Below are 15299 nucleotides of genomic sequence, written 5' to 3'. Positions count from 1 at the left end.
GAGTAGTGACTTGAGTGCTGCACGTTTTGATGCTGTCCAGATTATGCACTAAAACAGACTAGGTTGTTTTTTTTTTTGTTGTAAAACCCCAAACACTTAACCCTGATGTTGTGTTTGGATCAAGGAAACCAAAGACTCTCTAAGAGCTCTAAAATTGGACTTAACATTGTTTTTTCCAACGCTATTTCTCACCTGGGTGCTTCATGGCTTTTTTTTTATTTTTATTTTTTTATAAATGTATGCGATTTGCTCATACACGTGATATTTTTGATCACTATGTCTGGTTATGAATTTTTGTCCCCTTCATTGACGGTGAAAGCTCAGTTTGAGGCTGCACTTCATTACTGTATTTAATGTTGGGGTTTTAATAAAGTCAAACGAACAAAACAACAACCATTTAACAAATATCAGGTTGATTTCAACTGATTCTTTTGTTTTACCACCACACAGATTTTGCTGAATCCCACAGTTAGTGGTGTCACTTGGTTTCTATTTGCAGTAAATTAAATGTCATTCAGTAGTTTCAAGTTAATTCATTGTCACTGTCAGATAGGCAGAGACTCACTAACAACCACATTTACTGTCTCCAGCATCCATTCAGAGGCCTCACTCATGTCCCATGGGAGGACCCCGTCCCCTCCCCCCATATCACTGCTTTACACCATTTCTAAAGCTTTTATTTTGTAAAGCAGCGCAGGTGAGCAAACTGTGGTTAATGTCTATATCCTGCACAACACAGGACTGCTGGAATAATAGGTTTAAAACTGGAAGTATATATTCTCTCAGGACATTTTTGCTAACGTGTATTTTATTTTTAAGTGGCGTATTATTTGGTTTCAAGTTATTTACTTTATTCTAATGTCTTTAAACACGTTTTTATGCTCCGACAATGTGTATATGTTTGACAAAAAAAAACAAAAAAACCCTGAAAGCCACACCTTTCTCAGCCAGTCGGACCCACTTTTTCTCAGCATGCATTTGTGGATGTGTCATATTCTAAAATAGGACACCCTCCCTCCCCCCCTCTCCCCGTTTAATGTGCCAGTGGAGTTGTTGGTCAACAGTTGGGTCGGGGGGCCAGGCGGAGGGAGGGACGGGGAACAATGGACTGTGCTGTTGTATGCGAGAGTCGGTGGAGGGAGAGAGGGAGAGAGAGCGAGAGTCGGGCTGATGACAGAGTGAAAGAGGTTAGTGTCTATGCTGGGAAATGAGACCAGAGGAGGGGGGTTCCTGTGTCTGTTGGCTTGTTAATGATGATTCAGTCCCATCAGCTCAACAGCCTTCTCTATCAAAGAATCTCCGCATGCCTACAGAACAAACCTCCAGCTCAACGGTGTCAGCACAGAAAACAGATTTGTAGCTGGAAAATGATCCATTAAATATGTTTTTTTTTCTAACGCCAGCTATAGTCGACACAAAATACTCACTGAAGTAAAACTACGGTGGAGATGCAGATATAAAAAAGTTTGTTTTCCAGCAATTTAGAAAACAAAATCTACATTATTTTTCCTTTATCAGTATCGAAGAGGGTTCAAAGTTCACAGTAAGGGAACAAAAATCAGATTTTCTAGACATGTCAGATATAATAAAGGCTCACAGTTTCTGAGTCCAGGCTGTCTAAATGTCTTCGGTTGTGTAACGAACAAACATCATCGTTATTTATCTACAGACTGAATCCAGAAACACAGAAATTGAGAGCTCGGTTTTCTAATCGCCCCTGATTCAACAAGTGGAAGAAAGAAAAAAAAAAGAAGAAAAATCAGAGCAGCGGGCTGGATGATGGCACAGCTGCAACACCTCGGCCACCTGGATCGAAATCTGCAACGGGGAGTGTTTTGGTGAAGAAAAAGCCACTGCAGCAGTGATCGTCTCTATTTTATTGTGTGCGTCTCCACGAGACGTCCCGACCCGTCCACTTTTCCTCCCCGCTCCGCTCCCCTCCCCTCCGGGTCTCCATGAGCTGCATGAGCCGGCCTCCTGGAAACCCGCTGATATTGTTCCAGACGAGCGACGTGCTACGGCAACAGGGAAATTGTTGTTCTGCTTCAAAACTCGAAAGACAAAAAACAAAAACCAGAAATGTTTCCTGGGTCTGTTTGGCTATCCACAAAGTTTACAGTTATTCTCTGCTTTACTTTTCTTTTTTTAATCCAGAAATTGCATATATTTTCCTGACAAACTACATAGAGAGGTTGCTGGCGTTAGATTAACAGTGAAGGTGCAAACTACCCCCCCCCTCCCCTCCCCCTTCAGTAAACACAGTGTCCAAATTTCCGGACAACAAAAGACCAGCAGACCATGCACCACTTTCACGTGTGGCTGCAAGACGGCCGGGCCGCTGCTGCACAGTCACCTGTTGCTTCAAGCTTTTCTAAAAGAGCTAAAGAGACGAAAATATCTTGCAAGAAAGCAGCAAACGAAATAATACAAAAATAAATACTTTTTTAAATTATTATTATTTTGATTTCATTTTGTAGGAACCGTGTCTCTTCGCTCTCTCTGTTCAAATGTCTGGCAACTGCTTAAAAGCCTGTGTCCTCCCCTCGCTCTGGATTTTTTTTTTTTTTTTTTTTTTTTCCAGCAACCATATAGCTTGAGTGAAACTCCTGAATTGGAGCTGCATTGTCCTCTTCCCAACAGCAGCCAGCAGGCTCAGCAGCCAGCACAGCCAGCCAAGCGTTTGACGTTATTAAATAATAAAGAGATGCTGATCTGGTAGCATTGTTGTGAAGGAAAAAGGCCAATTAGCTTGTCGTTATACTGTCATTATGACTGTATTAACTCGAATTAGTTATAAGACAATGTGCATAATGACACTTTCATTTTTTGCAGTTTTTTTTTTACTATAGGGACAATTAATTTGTACATTAAAATTAGTCTGTACATTAAAATAAGAGCACGTGGAAGTCACTGCTGAGTAATACACTCAATAAAAGTGACCTTCAAATTAAATTAAAAAAAAAAAAAAGATTAAAGGAATAAAGGGAGAAAAAGGGCAACTCATTAAAATTGATTTCTATAATACATGAAGCACAAGTTATGAACTTTATAATTCAGTCGGAAAAATATTAAAATGGCATAAAAGAGAAATAATGTTACTTGAAAATTGTTATGATAGTTTTTCTGTAATGAGCTGAACTGATTTATTGACAGTGTTCTTTTTAACAGCCGACCTCAGGTCAGTTTGAGCTCAGAGCGAAAGGATTTCCCCCCCCGACTGGCTACAGTACAACAGGCCTCATATTGTAGTTTGTCGGCTCTCCTCGGAGGAAAACCCTCGTCCTCTCACCCCACCCCCACCACCCCCTCCATCTCCCCACCTCTCTCCTTTCTCCTCGCCTATATACTAATCTCATCATGAAGCAAAATATGAATATGTTCTTGGAAGAGTGAAAAAAAACAAAAAAAAAACAGCCTTCATCAATAGCCTCCATTAGAACGTCAGGACTTAAATGAGACGAAGACAAGTCATGTTTCACTTGATTTCAGGAGAGGCCTTTATGTCTCAATCCTCGAACATTTTCGAGACAGAGAACCAAGGCAGTAAAACAAGTTAGACAAAGTGCAGGACCAGTTGAAGTTTCATGCAGCCACACGGGTGTGCAACACAAGCTTCTTGTGCATTTTACAAACAGGGCGAAGCACCAAAATCGTCAGGTGTGGCACAGATTTAGTAACGAAAGTAAGTGACGGCTACCAAAATCAATGCTCAAAAAAACAACAAAGGAAAAGTTTGGAAGTAGCTGAATGAAAAGTGTAGAGGCTAAAAAGTATTTTTAGATAATCATGCCAGCATTTTAAAGTTGTAGATAAAGCAAGTGGTGCTGAATCTCAGAGTTTTACTTAAAAATGTTTAGATCTGTAACGTGACAGCCACCTTGACGTTCTGATGGAGCAGGCTACAATTAAAAATCAAGCGACACCTGAGCAGGCTACATGTACTTTGATATGTTCTGTCAGGCAGTAAGATACAGTTACAGTAAAAACAGAGGAGTCCAAAAATGGTTTTGTTTTATCTTCTAGAGTCGCGATCCGCTGAAAACTGTGCATTCCTCTAATGATGGCGCTCTATAAAGCTGTCAGGATCAATGAGCAGAAATGATAAACGGAGCTCGAGCCACTGGTGAAGTGGTGGGGGAGGAAGGGGTGGGGGGTGGGGGGGGGAGAAGGAAGGGGAGGAGGTGGTGGTGGTGGTGGTGGTGGTGAGGCCTCCAGCCTCTGAGAATGCAGGCCGAGAGCAGTGCGAGGCTGATGGCATGCTGGTCTGTGTCAGTGTGTGGTCCTATTCAATGGGAGTGAATGTGTGTGTGTGTGTGTGTGCGCGCGCGTGTGTGTGTGTGTGTGTGTGTGTGTGTGTGTATGAGTGTAGGGGAGAGCGAGGGAGGGAGGGAGGGAGAGAGAGAGAGGGAAGGAAAGAAAGAGAGAGAGAGAGAGAGAGAGAACCCCTCCACACACACACACACACACACACACACACACACACACACACACACACACACACACACACACACACCGCCCGCTTCCCTTCCCTGCACCTGCGCTAGATCAGCAGGCTACTGGCTGCCATTCAGTCCCTCTATGCTCCAAACACACACACACACACACACACACACACACACACACACACACACACACACACACACACACACACACACACACACACACATGCAGCTGAAACACACGACAGCTCTCTGCTCTGACAGTTTTGCTATTCAACCATTCTTGCTGTCTTTCCCTGCGATGAAGGCTGCGATGTTGGGCAGCCTAAAATTAAAAAAAACCTCCTCCTCAGGGTTGCAGAGTAATGACACGACAGGAAGAGAAGAATATAAACGATGCAACTTTTGATCAAGTTTTTGATTTATTTTACTCAACTAATCCTGAAGGAAGGCTAAATTCACTCACTCTGGCTTGCAGAAGCATCCTGACATGAGACAAGAGTCTGTGTTGATCAATCAGAGAGTAACTTAAATCAATGTTGGATATTTAAAGGCCCAATCGGCCCTTTTTTTGACCATATTAATTCAAAGTTGCATTATTTTAATAAAGGAATAATTACTGGAAATATACATGATACTTTTTTTTAAGCTTCTCATTATTAATAAAATACATGTCTGACTTAGTGTTGTGTTTATATATTCTTTTAAAAAAAACAACCTCCTTAGTGTGTCTGAAAAATAGGATTTGCTCTTTAACAGCCTCATGCAGCATGTTACATTTATGTCTTCTACAATTTATGTTTGTAAAAATATAATAACTAACGTGATGATAATGGTGATAAACGGCTCAATAAAATGCCAGATTTTAATTTGGCGTTGTAAGAAACACATTCAACTGAGGACCAGTGGACCGCTTCGTGTGTGTGGGTGACGTCATGCACCCTCCTCCTTATTATCCGCAACGTGGTGAAAAAGGAAAGTGGCTCTCGTGGGATTACAGGGCCACTAAGCCCGTTTTGTTTGCGTGTGTGCGCGCGCGCGTGTGCAGGAGGGTCATTTGACCTAATTTAAAAAAAAAAAATGATATAATCTCAACAACAAGATGCGGGATTTGGAAAGTGATAAACCGTGTGAACACGTCTGATTCCTCATAATAATCTTATTTTAGAAAACGATATTCATTTATGTGGCTGAGTAAAGTTTCCACGGGAGGCCCGGAGGCTTCGCGGCCTTGTCTGTTGTAGAAAACGGTTTCACGACCTGCTGCGACCGAGACGAACCATAATAAACGGGAATTTTATGCTAAATTAAAAAGCTATATTGAAGACACTTTTTGTTGCCTGGAGTTACGAAGATTACAAATATAAACATCTTTGTAATGAAACACGTCAGTGTTGTGCTGAAGGCACGCTCACATTACAGGTTATCATAGATAACATCTGGGAGTTTTTCTGTTGTTTTTTTTGTTTTTTTTTAACCGGGGGGCAAAAAAAAAAAAAAAAAAAAAAAGATGAGGCGCGCGCTTACCACCTGTTGCAGGCCAAATATCCTCGAGCTGCGACAGCCAGACTCTGCACGCGAGGAACAGAAGGAGAGATGGATGGATGGATGGATGGATGAAAGGATGGATGGATGGATGAAAGGATGGATGGATGGATGGATGAAAGGATGGATGGATGGATGGATGAAAGGATGAAGGGGGACACCTTGACCAGGCCTCGCGCCTTCTATCACACAGCAAACACCTGAAAGACCCGCTCTGCCTCCATCTTTTTTTTAATTTTTTTTTTTATTTCTTATTTTAGGTTGATACAAATTGGAAATATTAGAGCACTTTTATTCAAACCCGACGAGGTTTACTGAATAATGGCGGATTCCGTCCACGTCGTCGCGCTCACGCCACAGGAGGTGTAACACGTTAGACACTTGATTCCCGGTATCACCTCCGTCTCCTCAGCGCCTTTATTCAATGTTTGAACAGGAGCGCCACTGAGCTTCAAGCGTCTCTGATTAAATCAGATTTTGGAGAGCACAGGGGATAAATGCGGGCTAATATTTTTCTACTGAGATAGCACGATATCTGTGTTTCCAGTGGGAACATTTGCCGTGTGACTATTTGGCCTCACTCACACAGAAACAGGGTTTTTGTTTTTTGTTTTGTTTTTTCTTCTAAATTTTACGATACACACGAATATAGAATTAAATAAAAGCTTGAACGAGTATTCATATGGCTCGAATGGCCAAAAACCTCCTCTTAAAAAAATTAAAATAAATAAATAATCGAAATTTGACATTCTGAGATAGCGTTGATAATAAAAGTCTGCGTTTTTGTTTTCCGTTTTAAAAGCTGCCTGGGCCTCCAGCGGAGCACCCTGACTGTGTGAACCATCTTTACAGCCGTTACCAATAAGCCACAGGTCTGATACGCCACAGAAAATAATAAATTGATCATCAAACACATCAAGTGCTCTTTCCGTTCAAAAAGCTTTTTCATCACATCAAAGGTGCAGCGCTCAGCCGGGGAAAATACTAATTTCGCGGGGCCTGCGGGCCTGCAGGGGGCCCGGTGTTTCATGGCAGTAACCAAAAAAATAAATAAAATAAATAAAAAGGAGAATTTAATGCGTCTTCTCGTTCGACCTTTTCAAAACAAATTGTTTATCACCGGCGTTCTCGGCTATTACAACCAATTCAGCTGCTCGGATCAATAATTAATGGGGCAACCAACGATCCCCTGACCTCTCGGAGGTGCGACTGTGGGGGGGGGGGGGGGGGGGGGGGGAGGGAGAGAGAGAGAGAGAGAGAGAGAGAGAGAGGGAGAAGTGGACGGATAAATACCGAGGGGCCTCTTCAAATATTCATCTGCCGCTCCCCCGGGACCCAGTCTGCAAGACACAACGGCCCTAATCTACCTCGCTGCGCGCACACACACACACACACGCACACGCACGCACACACACACACAGAGGCAGACACACTCCCCCCAGATTTAAAACCGTTAGTTAAATTCAGGGCGAGCTGTTAGCTCATCATAAGGATTATTATTACGAGAGGGGGAAATCAGGCTGGCTGGCACAAAGATGCATGGCAAGATTTTTTTTTTTTTTTTTTTTTTTTTTTTGGAAGCGTTGCAGTGTATTTTTTTTTTTTTTTTTTTTTTTTTTTGTAAGGCAGGAGGTGTTGGGTGTAGTGGTGGGTGTGGGTGTGCAGCGAGAGTCACCGGAGAGCTTGAACCATGAGGAAGCGGGGTTAACGGGGAAACAGCAGGGCCCGTTTGATTAAACATGAAATTAAAATGGCCACACTCGAGAATCTGTGTGGAGCTATTACAACGCGCAGAGGAGAGGGGGGGAAAAAAAATAAAGCATCCCCGGCTGGTCCTCGCCTCGCCTGGCTCCTTTCAACACAGCCTCACCTTCAATTCACACCTAATTGGATATTTTTAGCCTGATGATAAGCCACTTCCGTGATTTATGGTGCAAAAAAAAAAATACCAGAGAAAGCTTCCAAAAACCAGCACAGATTACTAAGAGATAAAAAAAAAAACCCAGCGTGAAGAGAAAAGGTTACAGCATGAAACAAGGCCTGAGCTCAAATAGGCTACTGTAAATACTCCTAAATAGCAGGCTGCTGCAAGGTGTCGTCAGAAAAATAAAAACCCACCTATGACACACACGAATCTAAAATAAATCTGAGTTGTGCACTTTGATTGTTCCTCCACCAGTCGTGTGTCAAAAGAAAAAGGCTCAAGAAAGCTACAAATAAAGATGCACTGTTGAATTAATTTAAAAGATAAGTTGGGCCTCAGCTCAGCAGCAATACTGACTGATTATAGAAGAGGAGAAATGATCTATACCTGGGGATGTTGGGTATTTTGGTGGAATAATCTTCCCCCCCTTTTTAGGAAACAGGCAACAAACTGTGGCTTGATGGGGCCCATGTATCCGCAGGCACTAGAAAATAGAAAAGTCATTTTTGTAAGCTGAGGTAAAATACTTTATATGTAAAACAAAGAAAAGTCAGTCTTGAAGAATTAACATGAGAATAAAGAGACACAACAGACAGATGACAACTCAACATGCAATGACTGCCTGCACACACAGCATGAAATAAAATCAAAACTCATACAATTTCAAGTATCCAAATTTCCAAAATTTATTCATTTCAAACTGCATATTGAAAAAAAATATACTCAGCTGAAATTGTAACTGTTATAAGGATGGTATTAGTTCCGGTAATATATACATGGAGTGGTTGGCTTCTGCGAACAGGCCACAATTTTTAAAATACAACTACGGGAATGAATTTTTGAAATAAAAACTTAAAATATCACAGTAAATATACAGAAATTGTACAAATCAATTAGAAAATAAAGAGCACAAGCGTCATACCTCTAACAGATGAAAAGTGGGAGACGGAAATATAAATTAACAACCTATATTTTAAGCTGTATGAGAAAAAAAAGGTCTTTTTTTTTTTTTCAAGAAATTAAAGTGTTTAGTAATATTGACCTTAAATGAAAAAACAAACAAACAGTATTACCTGCTTCGTTTCATGTCCCTTTTCTTTCCAATGTTTGCAGTAATTAAGGAGCATAACTGATCGCCCACATATAATTCCAGTTCTGACATTTTTCACTTTTAATATTTTCTGCAGAACTGGAGCTGCTTTTTATATATATATAAAAAAAAAGAAAAAAAAAAAAAAAAGAAAAGAAAAAAATGCAACCTCTTGCAGTTTAACAAACAATTTCATCTGATTGTAATGTTTCTTTGATAAATACTGTACAAAAGGTGATTGCAATAATAAAACATTTGATTGCGACTCCCACTTTCTAGTCTTCCAAAAACTTCATCCGCCAGTGAAGAGGGGATCTCCTACCGTTCCTCTAGAGCTTCCTTAGAATAAAATGAAAGAAAAAAAAGAGTCGTGTTGTTCTTTTTCCTGGAGACTTCTATACAACTTTTCCCACCCCGAAATTTTTCTGTACAAAAATAGTCCAACGTTAAGTAGTCCACAGTTTCTCTTATAAAAGTTCTTTTTTTCTCTCTCTCTCTCTCTCTCTCTCTCTCTCTCTCTCTCTCTCTCTCTCTCTCTCTCTGCTCTGTGTCTCTTACATGTGTGTTAACGGCAGCGTGCCGTTGATCGTCGTCCCGGGCACGGTGCTCTGGTAGTGCCCGGACATGTGTAGCCTGGTCTGGGCGGTCTGCTCGCTGACCTCCGCCCCGGGCAGGTACATGCTGATCATGTCCCTCAGATCTCCGCTTTGGCAGCCCGGGGCGCCCCGGTGGGACGACGAGGTGACGACGGGCGGGCTGGAGCTGCTGGACTCGGACTTCACCACCGAGGAGGGCCCCATGGAGCCCAGGGCGGTCATACCCGGCGTGGTTTGCTGGGAGTAGGACATGGAGTAGGTCGGGGAGCCGTTCATGTAGCTCTGGGAGCTGGTCATGGAGTTATACTGCAGGGCGCTCATGTCGTAGCGGTGCATGGACTGCATCTGGCTCGGGTTGTGCGCGTTCAGCCCCGGGTGCTGGTAGCTCAGCTGGTCCTGCATCATGCCGTAACCCCCGTTGGTCCAGCCGTTCATGTGCGCCGCGTAGCTGTCCATCCGCTGGTTCACCCCGCCGCCAAGACCGGCTCCCACCCCAACACCGACCCCACTTCCCATCCCGTTTCCGCCCGGAGCCAGCAGCCCGCCGGGCAAGGTGTACTTGTCCTTCTTCATGAGGGTCTTGGTTTTCCGCCGGGGCCGGTATTTGTAATCCGGATGCTCCTTCATGTGCAGGGCCCGCAGCCTCTTGGCTTCGTCGATGAAAGGTCTCTTCTCGGTCTCCGACAGAAGTTTCCACTCAGCACCCAGCCTCTTGCTTATCTCCGAGTTGTGCATTTTGGGATTCTCTTGCGCCATCTTCCTCCTCTGGCCCCGGGACCACACCATGAACGCGTTCATGGGTCTCTTGACCCGCTCCGGACTGTTTTTCTGGTTGGGGCCGGTGCCGGACGTGTTGGTGTTGCCCGTGCCCCCAGTGTTGGTCTGGGGAGCAGGGGGCTTCAGTTCAGTCTCCATCATGTTATACATCAGGAACAGCTTTTAGTTGGAGCTTCCCGAGCAGACGAAAGAAGAAGAAGAAGAAGACAAAAAAAAAAAAAAAAAAAAAAAAAAAAACCAGAGAGAAACTCCACAAGCCGGAGGCAGACAGTGAGGAGCGCAGAGCTGCTGCTAAAAGTTACCTGGCGATTTTCTCTTCAACTTTTTTCTCTGGACAAAAATAACAAGCATCAAGCCGCGTCTCAGCACACTCTCCCTCTCTCTCTCTCTCTCTCCCTCTCGCTGTGTGTGTCAGAGTACGTGTGTGAGTGTGTGTGACAGAGAGCCTTCTCCCAATAGGTCCCTGCTATGTTGTGTCCACAAAACTTCTCCCGTCGCTTCTCCGAAAAACCATCAACAAACTGTACTTTTTCGCCTCTGTCCGCCTGAGCCTTGACAACTCCAGATAGTTTTTGAACAAGTTAATAGAAAAACATTCATGTGACGGGGCTCAGCGAATAAATGGCTTCGACCTGGCCAATCAGAGCCGGCCTTCTCCACTGACACGGCAATGGACCTAATTAGCATAAAGGGGCGGGGTCTGCCTGCCCCGGCACACACACACACACACACACACACACACAGGCATAAACTCTCACTCAGGCTGCCCATATGAGCCACTACAAAGTATATTTACTATTTCCAGGCCTATGGAGATTTTTCTCTGGGAATATATAGATATAAAGAAGCGCCATGATTATTCCTCATTATTAAACTGAAGGAAAAGGTGAATCGGAAACTCCCTGGAAGTTTATGGAAATTAGAAAGTGTTTTCTTGCAAACTCTACACCTAAATAGGACGAAAAAAAAAAGTTTCTTAAAAAATAAAAAATGTCAAATCATTGCCTGTAAATGAGTATTTGTTGTTGTTGTTGTTGTAAAATTTAATTAAATGTGTAGCCTCAATTCTAAAAGTAAAAAGGATCACATGAATATCATAAGATAAGGATGGCGTGATTAAAAGGTGTTCAATAAAATGATCTAATCATGACTTTAATGGTGTCAGTGTCAGCTGCTCCTCAAGGTGGTAACAGCATTATTCTGAGATAAGTCACCGGCCGAGACACTGCCGCCGTTCAAAATCAAAAAGACACTAATTCCACCCCCCCACCCCCCCCCACACACACACACACACACACACCACTCACAGTCCCAATAACATAACAACACTTAAATAAACTTTGGTAGTTAACTCAAAGCGCTGAATGGCCGTGGTGTGAGTGAATGTGAGGGCGAGAGGAAAAGGGGGTGGGGGGGGGGGGGGGGGGTGGCACGGCTGGTTTTTAGCGGTGAAAAGAGGAAAGGTAATCCAAGATGTTTCCCCCCGGTTCCTTTTGTTTAGTGAAGTTGAATGCCAACACACAGAAGGCAGACGGGCTCATCTCAGCACAAATAAGCGGGTTTTGTTTGGGATGTTGTCGCTACATCTGTCCGGACAAAGACCCAACTCCACTCCACTTCCACTGCCAGTGCTGCTGTTGTTGTTAGGGGCTTTGTAGTGGTCGTAGTAAAGGGGGGGGGGGGGGGGGGGGGGCGCACACACACACACACACAGGCCTACCGGGGACACGAAAGGAGGAGAAATAAAGGTGAGGAATATTTTAAGATAAAGTGTGTTTGCACAAAAGACGCAGCTCATTCATATAAAGCCCGAACAAGCGTGTCAGCCAATTAGTGGGAACGAAAAGCGGCCTCCACCTGCTTCACTTTCTGCTGGATCAAACACACCAGATTACTACGACGTTAAAAACCGGGATCACACACACACTAACAAAAATGCCAAATCGTTCTCCCATGTGATTTTAATGTCCAGAAAGACTAAAGTTTCTTTGGGGTTTGTCGGTGCCACTTGTTTATTCCTGAATCTCCATCTGAGGGCTCAGCGTCGTGCTGCGTGACACTAGTGCCGCCTACTGGACAGAAGGGGAACTACAATCAACTAAAAAAAGAAGGAATAGAGGGTGTCTGTTTTTAGACATTCATTTTAACACACAATAAATGCTAAAAAAAAATAAAAATAATTAATAAATCAAAAAACATATTTACTCCACCACCACAGCCTAAAAGATCTTTAAAAAAAAAACAAAAAAAACCTAAGGAGGCCACACACGTGCCTATCTGGATCTGCGAGCCAGACAATCCCAATAATTAAAGATGGATCAAGTACACACACCTGAAATAATTTAATATAAATGCGTGTCTCTAGATTAAATCATAATTGAAAGTGAATAGATCAAGCCTTATTATTTTGTTTTAGTCATTTGATAATAAATGGAGGAGCGGAGCCCCCGCGCTCTCATTATGCCAGCCCCGGCAACCTTACATAAGATTCATCTTGTGCTTAATAGGCTGCGAGAGGCGACACATGCAGCTCGGTCCATTATAATGCAAGGTTGAAATGGGCCGCTCGGCTGCTATCTGCATCTGAGTGTGTTCCCCGCTACCTCTAATCTGCTTATGATAATAAAGGAACAGCGGGGCCCTGCAGCTCTCTGAAAGCAGGCCCCAGCCAGCCGGGAATGGCCCTGCATCCACAATCATCCTGAATTAAAGACGTTGTTTGACAAAAAAACAGGAGAAACTAGTGGGACGGCTCCCTCGGACCACTTGTAAGCCCCCTGCTACACCAAGTTGGGATGGATACAGCAAATACAGCGAGCAGCACGCTGTGATGCCAAAATACTGTTTTTGTGGTTGCACAAATTCAGGTGATATGATCTCTAAAATAAATATAAAATACAATAAAATTAAATTTAAAAACAAACCAAGCAAGCAAAACAATAACATGCAACACCTCAAAATGATTCCAACAGCAGCTGCGCATAAAGGATATGTGAAGTTTCAAAGTGTCTAAAATATAAAATATGAGCCTATTGCGCTGAAATCGGTGCCAATTAATCCAGATAAAAATTTAAATATCCCATACACATGCCAGAATATGTAAAGGCACTAATCCTGTTAAAGTGAAACAGTGCGTAAGAGACAGATTTCAGGTGAAATGGAAATAAACGTGTTTTTTCTTGCCACTAGGGGCCGTACCAAGGGCTGGAGGCGCAGCCAAGAAAAATACTGCAGCCTATCAAAACATGAAATAAGTACCTAATGATGATTAATGTGGAAAACAAACACAAGGCGATTTTGTTTTTAGATTAATATAGCGGTATAATTGTTTAGTAGCCTATATATATATATGTATATATACATATAGAAAAAAAAGATACATGCTGCAGTTATAATTTATTATTGTGTTATTTTTTTTATTTTGGTTATGTAATAGATTTAGCCAAATATGTACGAAAAAAAACCCTGAAATTAATACAATTTTATAGGGCGAGGGGTAATACAGTAAAATATAGTAGAATTGATATCGTTCAGCACATAAAAAGCTATAATGGATTATGTAGAGTAAAGACGTCAAAATCTAAAGTGAGAATACAATTTTAACATTAATTTAGTCGCTATGAATTACAATAAAATAAAATAATAAAGGTGCATAAATATAAGTGTATTAATAATAACTCAGACTTTGGATTTGCATGCTTAAATCAAACCTTGTGTTATTTATGATGATTGGAGATAAAATACTAGAAGAGGGAAATAAGTAGGCCTAAATAGAATTAAAGTACATCAATAAACAATCCTTAAATTGGATGATTGTATAAATTCTGTTCCCGTAAATGCTCTGTGTGTTTAGTAGAAAAGCAAACCGTCCAACAACTTAGACAGCCGAGCTTGTGATGCCATGCGGTGTCATTCCACAACACTGCATGTTTTTCACACACACACACACACACACACACACACACACACACACACACACACACACACACACACACACAGCCTCGAACACACACTAACATACACACCGACACGCACACAAACACACACAGGGCTTCTCCTCTCCACCGCACTCCAACTTACCGCCAGTTTGGGAGTTGTCTTCCTCTCGTCTTGATTGGCAGAAATTAAACAAGATGCCATTTCGTTCAACCTCCTCCATATCTTTTTCCCTCTCGCGCTACCCCCCCGATGAGGGAGCCTCAGTCAGTCCGGGACAGAGCTCCAGTCCCCGGCATCCGTCCTCACGCACTTTCCGCATGTCTTCCCCCTCCATACCCCGGTATGTCCGTGCGTTTTGGATCCGGCAGCCGGTGCGTTTCGGTCGGCGTGCAGCCCCGCGCAGCCCCCGCTGTCTGTCTGGAGCTCCGCTGTCTTCTCTCCGCCAGTCCTGCAACAAGAAAAGCCGTTTATGGCGACACACAATGTGAAAAGGGGGCCGATTTAAAAAGGAGAAGAATGCAAGCAAGAACAACAAAAGTCAGTTATAGCAAAGTCTATGCCTCTCCTCTCCTATCTTCCACCCCCTAGCTTAGCCCACATAATGAGCAGGAAAAAGCTTTATATTTTGTTCACTGGGTATTCACAGATAATTTGAAGCCATTGTTTCTGCCACAGATGGTTCTTTTTAATACAATAACGGTGCTCTTTGTGAATAGCGAGCCCACAATAAAAATCTAAAGCGTCCTCCTGAATAACCATTTTGTTCTCTCTTGTATAGGCCGAACAAAAGCGCCAGTGAGGTAATGGCCTGCCTTATTGAAAGCCTCAGAATGGGGATTTGATAAAGATTTTTTTTTCGCTCCTTTTTTCTTTTTGCAAAGTACACGGCAATGTCAAAGAGAAACTGACACGGGATGAAAAGGAAACAGGCTGGAAAAAGTGCTTGCTGTTGTAGGTTGCACAGATTATTACTATTATCGTTATTTTAT

General features: G+C 42.8%; 1 protein-coding gene across 1 annotated transcript; it reads right to left on the bottom strand.

Moving 5' to 3' along the window:
- Nucleotides 1-8569: 8569 nt before the first annotated feature.
- Nucleotides 8570-11333, bottom strand: sox2 (SRY-box transcription factor 2). Its single transcript, XM_069153020.1, has one exon. The coding sequence runs from the start codon at nt 10519-10521 to the stop codon at nt 9553-9555; it is 969 nt and encodes a 322-aa protein (XP_069009121.1). The 5' UTR covers nt 10522-11333; the 3' UTR covers nt 8570-9552.
- Nucleotides 11334-15299: the final 3966 nt, after the last annotated feature.

Source organism: Embiotoca jacksoni, unplaced genomic scaffold, assembly GCF_022577435.1.
Source record: "Embiotoca jacksoni isolate LCO1_2020_lvr unplaced genomic scaffold, fEmbJac1.0.p SCAF_19, whole genome shotgun sequence".
NCBI lineage: Eukaryota > Metazoa > Chordata > Actinopteri > Embiotocidae > Embiotoca > Embiotoca jacksoni.
The sequence above is the reverse complement of the archived record's forward strand: the minus strand, read 5'-3'. Positions and strand labels throughout refer to the sequence as shown.